This window comes from Passer domesticus, chromosome 9 (assembly GCF_036417665.1).
Source record: "Passer domesticus isolate bPasDom1 chromosome 9, bPasDom1.hap1, whole genome shotgun sequence".
Lineage (NCBI taxonomy): Eukaryota > Metazoa > Chordata > Aves > Passeriformes > Passeridae > Passer > Passer domesticus.
The window spans coordinates 34,812,355-34,819,155 of record NC_087482.1 but is presented as its reverse complement, the minus strand read 5'-3'; the positions used below and the strand labels follow the sequence as shown (position 1 = coordinate 34,819,155).

Here is a 6,801-nt window from a genome sequence, read left to right as displayed (position 1 = left end):
CACGGCCCCACAGCCCCCAGGCAGGACACGTCCCCACCAGGGTGTCACCCCCTGAACCCCTCTGCTCCCTGCACCACCTGGTGGGGCTTCACCCTCCTTCATTATCCCACCCTGGTTTTAACCCTCTTGAACAGGGTGGGGAGTTTTGGGGAGGCTGAAGGGGACATGGGAAGCAAATCACCTGGGTGGCCTTGTCCTTTCACACAGCCCCTGGCCAGATGCCAGCCATGCCCTCAATTTCACACCCCTCAGCCCTTTGTCACCCAGGGAAGCAGACAATCCTGCTCAGGAGGGTGCCTGCCAGGGTCCTGTGGCTGCTCCCCAGCCCATTCCTGCCCTTTGGCCAGGGAAATGCCTGGGGTTTCAGGGCTGGGCGGGCAGTGGAGCTTTCTTCCTCCCACGCCTTCCCTGGCAGATGCCATTCCCCGCTGTGTTGCTGGGCTCTTTGGGGCAAAAGTCACCCACCGAGGAGAGACACGAGCCACTTGGACTAAAATACACAGCATACTGGGGCAGGAGACTGGCCACACGTCCTGAGTTGTGTCAAGCCTCAGCAACTTTCTCCACTCCATCCCATCCCTCCCCCTGGTCCCAGGAGGGCCCCAGGGATTGCAGGATGCTCTGCACAGGGTGGGGGTCACAGCAGGTGCAGGGACACTGCTGCACAAATCCTGCTATTTAGCTGCCTCTCCCCAAAATCAGTCACCCAGCAGAGTATCTCTAGGGTGAAACCCTCTAGAAAATACCATAGTAGGCAGCCAGGGGCGCTTAACTGGCTGCAAAATTAGGAATGAAAAGCATCTAACCCCCTGCAACCTATTTCCCAGCTAAAAGCCCCCAAAAAGCACCACTGAGGGCACAGCCTCACCATTTGCAGCAGGTCCTCGTCTCCTCAGAGTCCAGGCAGTGCTCCCAGGGTGCAGGGACCACAGCTGGGGGTTTGCCCTGCTCCCTGCCAAGCCCTGGCTCTTATCCTGTCCCAGCTCCACCTCTGACCCGCAGAGGGGGTGACGGTGACAGGGGGAAGGTGGGGGGGCAGTGTGTGGAAATGTCTTTAATAAATTTTGCCTAATGGGAGATGAAATCATCCCAGGATGTGGGTGGGTGTGTGCCCCCTTGCAGCTCCACCAGCTGCATTTGGAGGGGATTCCGGGAACCTGGGACAGCTCAGTTGTAATTGTTTCATCTTTGACTTGCAAGATGTTTTTTCTCCATCTAATTAGGCCTCCCTGCTCCTGTCAGGCTTGGTCATCACTTAAGGGAGGGGGAGAACGTGCACATTGCTGGGATCATGGGCAGACCTGTGGGCACTGTGCCTCACAAGGACAGCTCCTGGTACCAGTCTGGCACTGTGTCCATGCCCTGGCCACATGGAGGACATACCTACCTGTCACCTCCCTGCTTTGGCCACTGGATTGCAGGACACCAGTGGCTTGCAGCTCACTGTAATGCATTCCAGCTGGGACACCACTGGTTTGCAGGCACCTGCACCAGTCCAGCGTGGCCCAGCTGCCCAAGGTGGGTAGCAGCCTGAAGGCATTGCTGTGGGGTGAGCCCCACACACAAGGGTTTTGCTCCAAAGTTCCCCCCTTAGGGAGTGTGGGAGCATCCCAAGGCTCCTAGGCTGGGTGGGCACTGCATGAGGTGGGTTGTGGGTGCTCAGCCCCATGGGCTGGCCAGGAGCCAGGGTGCCCAGGGTTCAGACCACTGGGGCTCTGCCCACCCCCGTGGTGTGAACCGATGGGTGACCCATCCTATGCCAGCCTCCCCAGGACAGCAGGGAACAGAAATAATGCCAGCTTTGTTCCTCCTCCCAGGGACAGCCAGGAACTCACACCCAGCAGCCAAAATTAGCTGGCAGCACTGATTCACACAGTACATCATGCAGCACCACAGACCCACGTGCTGACACGTCAGGGCCTGGACAGGGGGTCATGGCCTGGCTTGCATCAGCTGGGCACGTGCTGGGCACAGGGATGGGGCACTGGGCTCCCTGGAAGGGGTGAGGAACCCCAGCCAGCACTGCCAGCAGTGGGCAGCTGGAAAGGGCAGCCCAGATGGGGTCTGAGTCAAGAGCTGTCCCCAAACTCCACAGGAATCTCCAGCAACGTGCCAAGAAGTGTGACATCTCCCTGTGAGCACAGCTTTAATACACATCTCCCTGCATTGGTACACATAGACACTTGCTGATTGTGGGTATACACAGAGAACAGCAGAACGTGTGGGGGCCACAAAGCCCACCCAGCACCCCTGGGGCTCGGGGGAGTGAAGGGCACGTCCCTACTCAGCCCTGGGGCTGGGGGAGCAGGGCTGTGACATCACTTTCACAAAGCCTTTGAGTACGTGTGGGCGAGCAGGAACTGCTTCTAACGTAGCACCATCCTCAGGGTTTCCCTGACAGGCCTGGGGGTGCAGGTGAGACCCCCCAGATTAAGGCCAGATGTGCTGCTGGCAGATGTGTGAGCTGGAAGGTAGCACATGGCCAGAGCCTCCAGCCTCCCCACAGGTCACCGCCAAACCATCGCAGCCACAGAAGGGGAACTGGGCCCTAGCTGAGGTTAAGGTGAAATTTATTCAGATGGAGCTCATTGCAGGGTGGGGGTGAGGGATGTTGTGCAGGGAGGCACTGCCTGGCACAAGGATGTGGGCAGCTCTCCCAGCAGAGAGGGAGTTTGGGGGGCAGGAAAGGGTACAAGGGTGTTATGGGAGGGGAGGGAGCCCAACTATGCCAAGTCCTACCTCTGCTTCCAGAGAGAGGGAACAGGGCTAAGAACCCTTCTGCTGGCAACAAATAATTTAAAAATCAAACCAAGAACAGCCCAGTGGGAACAGGGGGTTCAGAGCCTCGGAGGGAGGCAGTTTCCCATTTGACATAAATTTCACCTTAATGACAAAAAACTGATATGAAATGAAAAACCCATGAGCAGCATAAAGACAGTTTAGAAATAGCACCAGGTTCCTGCTGGGGCTGGAGGGTCCAGGCTGCTGCCAGCCCCGGCCAGGGCAGCGCTGGGCCCCGGTTCCAGGCAGCCCAGCCTGCCGAGACACTGCCTGCACCTACACCTTTGGCTGCCCTCGCACCTCGCTGCCGGCGCTGCCTCGGGAATCTGCGGGGAGAAGCACGGCGCTGTCAGCGCTGAGCCGGGCACCAGCACCGTGCCCGGCCCCGCACGGCACGGCGGCAGGCGGAGGGGTGCCGTGCCAGGCGTGCCCACCTGGCCCCGGGCGCTGCCCGCAGCGCAGCTCGCACTCCTCCCGGCTGCCGAAGCGGTTGGGGTTGCCCCGGCAGCCGCTGTAGACGAAGGGCCGGCACTCGGTGGCTCTTTGGTTGTAGTACCAGCGCAGGGTGTAGCGCTGGCAGTGCCCCTCGTCCAGCGGCAGCCGGCAGGGCTCAGCTGTGGGGCAAAGATGCTGGTGAGGGCAGGCAGGGCTGCCAGACCCACCTGGCACAGGAGGGGAAACCCCCCCAGAAGGGCGAGGCTGAGCATGGGAAGGGTTTGGCTGGAGCAGGTGTCTCTGTGCTCTGCCCAAGTGCTGGAATTGAGGGCAGGAGACTCCACTCTGTCTCCTGGGACAGCTCCCAGCAAAGAGTTGGGAGGGAGGTGGCGTGGGGACATGATGGCCACAGCACCCCTTGAAAGGATTATGGAGGGACTCTCCAAAGGCTGCTGCCAGTGGGGCTTCCCTGATCTCCTGGGGCCTTTGGGATCCATCCTGTGGCTCGTGACCAGACACAGGAAACCTGCCAGGGCAGCACGTCCCACCAGCCCAGCACGCCACTGGTGATGGCCTCAGTGAGGGGGATAGAGCACGAGGTCTGCATGGTGTGGGCAGCACAGTGACAGGGAAGGTGCAACCCTCTCAAGTACCAGCAAGAGGGCAGGAACCTCCAATCGCCCCAGACAGATGGCACAGGGACCCACTGCCCAGGTGGGTGTGAAGACACCAGCCCAACAAAACCCAGGGCAGCTCCATGGTTTGTCCCAGTAGCTTAGCTCTCAGTGCCAGGTGAGTGCAGGGAAGCTCACCATCCACTGTGGGGGGCTCCAGGCTGTCCATCTCCGGGACCTCATCATAGTCCTCCTCCTCTTCATCCAGGCTGTCATAGGCGAGGTCGTCATTGTCGAGCATGATCTGCCTGTCCTGCCCTGGGAGACAGCACCACACGTGAGCAGTCCTCACCACACACGTGGGGCACAGAAAAAGGGGGACAAGGACTACAAGCACAGGGATGACACACCCTCATCCTCCTCTGTATGTGACAACTTGAGCACAGGGACTACGTGAGCGCTGCCAGCAAGGAACGGCTGAGTGGAGGAGGACCCTGTAAGGGAACACAGGCATCAGGGAAGAGACAATGGAGTCTGGATTGCTTTCCCCTTATTTCCCAAGGGAAAACCACCCCTTTCAGGTGTGGAGCAGTGCAACACCCCAACCCTGTTGCAGCCTGACAGGGTAGATGGACAGGGATGGTGGACCTGGAGATCCCCCTCCTCTCTCTGCACCACAGACCAGCGCTGCCACGGGGGCTTCTGGAGGAGGCACAGGCAGGGGAGGCCCAGAGAGAGCACCCACTTGGAGCCCAGCAGGACGGGGACAGGGGAGGGCACAGGGAGACACACATGCCCATGTCACCAGATCTCACAGATCCTCCAGACTCTCCATCACCTGTTTGGTCATGCTCGTTCTCCTGGCGGACGATTCTTCCTGCTCCCTGGGCAGAGTGGAAGCTGCTCCTGGCCTGAGCCCCCCAGCCTCCTTGGAGAGAAAGCACCCACCTCATCCCAGCCCACCCCTTGCCTCCATCCCTCCAATCCCACTCCTCCAGCCTACCCTTCCCTCCAGCACTGCTGACCCCTGCAGGACCCCTGCCCCAGTTCTGACACCCAGGAATAGATGGGGTACAGTTCCTGTGATCCCCTCAGCTGGGCAGACCCTGGCAGCACCCAGACCCCACTGGCACCATCCTGAGCCAGCTGTCCCTGGGATCCCTGTGCCACCATTTCTGCCACACACCAACCCTTCTCCCTGTGCAGGGCCCTGCACTGATGCTGACCCTGACTGAAGGGTCATGGAGGGTGCCAGCCACCTCCAGCTCCCCAAAACCAGTGGCACACCTGGGTGCCAGGGCTCCTTTTGTGCCACACGAGTGGGGCAGGGGGATAGGAAGGAAGAGCTGCAACCTGAGTGCTCACGTGAATCCTGATGCCGTGGAAGGTGGCCACCACAGGCTGTGGGAGAGACAGGGTGGGGTCATGGGCGGGAGGTCCAGGCCCCCAGCCCCAGGGCAGCAGAGGGGGATGCTCACCACAGTGCTGGCTCATCTCCTGCCTGACGAAGGCGCGGATCTCCTCCTCCTGCCGGGCACATGGGGGGGCAAGGGTAGTAATGGGGGGTGGTGCAGTTCAGGAGGAAGAAAAACCCTTTCTCCGGGGTCTGGCAGAGCCCAGAGGTGAGGGCAGCCCCTGCCTCAGTGGCAGTGGGATGGATCCAGCACTCCTTCCCACCCCAGTGACCTGAGATCCACGAGCCCATGCTGGCTCCCTTGTGGCTCCTTACCGTCATGCCTGGCTCCCCCTTCTCCCCACGGAGCCCGTGGGGGCCAGGACTGCCCTGGGGACAGCAGAAAGGAGGTGGGAAGCTGGCCCTGGCTGGAGGTCATCCAGGCAGGGCCAGGCACCCAGACACTTACCTGCTCTCCTCTCTCACCAGGGATGCCAGGCATGCCACGTGCACCAGGCACTGACTGTCCAGGGGGGCCTCTCTCCCCCTGCAAAGGACACGTGCTCAGCATCTGGATGGGGGTGCTGGAGTCTCTCTGCTCTCCCCAGCACCATGGATGTGCTGCTTTCCCCACGCCTGCACCCCAGGGATGCCAGTGCAGGTGGGGATGGGGACAGGCCCGGCTCAGCTCAAGGACAAGCAGGGTTCCAGACTCCTCCCCTCAGACTCCCTCCCCTGGGCAGGGGGACACAAGGAGGGACACAAGGGAGGAACCCAAAGCCAGCGAGCTGGCAGGGCAGGACAGAGCTGGGACATGACTCCAGATGCCACCCACCCCTCACCCTCGAGGGGGACTGGGCCCTCCCATCCTCACAGCCCCAGAGGGGACCAGTCACCTGTGGTGGGGACTTACCTTCTGGCCCTGCATGCCCTCAGGACCTCGTGGGCCAACGCTCCCTGAGGGCCCAGGGGGGCCAGGAGCACCGTCACTGCCCCGGGGACCAGGGCCACCCATAACACCCGGGGCACCCTGCAGGAGAGCAGAGGGTGAGGCCAGGGCTGTCAGAGCCCCCGACTTCAGAGCAGATGCCGTGGACATCCTCTGACCCCACAGCTGGGCATCCCCAAAAAAACAGTACTGGTGCCTCCTTATAAAGAGCAGGGAATTGTTGTCAGTCCTTGTTTAGTGACACAATTTAGAGCAGCACTGAAAGACTCTTCTGGGAGCATCAGGCTCTGATGTGCTCCCAGCCAAGGCTGTGTCCTCGTACAAGCAATGTGGTGCAATGCATCCCATCCCTTTCCAGGTGCTCACCCGGTCTCCTTTCTCCCCCTGGTCTCCTTTGGCTCCCTGCTGCCCATCAAATCCCCGGTCACCCTGCAAGGAGGAAGGCACAGGCAGCAGGGGACACACGGCGGGGGACAGGCAGTGAGGGGAAGAAGTGCCAGCACAGCTTTTCCCAGCACTGCTCCAACCTACCTTGGGTCCCATGAGCCCTTCCTTTCCAGGAATGCCTGGTGGTCCCGACAGACCCAGCTCTCCCTGGGGGACAAAGCAATGTCCATGAGGCACCAGCC

General features: G+C 60.9%; 1 protein-coding gene across 1 annotated transcript in view; it reads right to left on the bottom strand.

Annotated features, from left to right (window-relative positions):
• Nucleotides 1-2,120: 2,120 nt before the first annotated feature.
• COL7A1 (collagen type VII alpha 1 chain) overlaps nucleotides 2,121-6,801 on the bottom strand; it is a 30,765-nt gene continuing 26,084 nt past the window's right edge. Inside the window, exons 108-119 of the mRNA XM_064431735.1 lie at nucleotides 6,704-6,766; nucleotides 6,539-6,601; nucleotides 6,137-6,253; nucleotides 5,693-5,770; nucleotides 5,560-5,613; nucleotides 5,309-5,357; nucleotides 5,118-5,231; nucleotides 4,669-4,758; nucleotides 4,241-4,324; nucleotides 4,029-4,148; nucleotides 3,216-3,395; nucleotides 2,121-3,107 (exon numbers count right to left, since the gene is read on the bottom strand). Of these exons, the coding sequence (XP_064287805.1) occupies nucleotides 3,058-3,107; nucleotides 3,216-3,395; nucleotides 4,029-4,148; nucleotides 4,241-4,324; nucleotides 4,669-4,758; nucleotides 5,118-5,231; nucleotides 5,309-5,357; nucleotides 5,560-5,613; nucleotides 5,693-5,770; nucleotides 6,137-6,253; nucleotides 6,539-6,601; nucleotides 6,704-6,766 (1,062 nt within the window). The 3' untranslated portion in view covers nucleotides 2,121-3,057. The remainder of the gene's footprint in view (nucleotides 3,108-3,215; nucleotides 3,396-4,028; nucleotides 4,149-4,240; nucleotides 4,325-4,668; nucleotides 4,759-5,117; nucleotides 5,232-5,308; nucleotides 5,358-5,559; nucleotides 5,614-5,692; nucleotides 5,771-6,136; nucleotides 6,254-6,538; nucleotides 6,602-6,703; nucleotides 6,767-6,801) is intronic.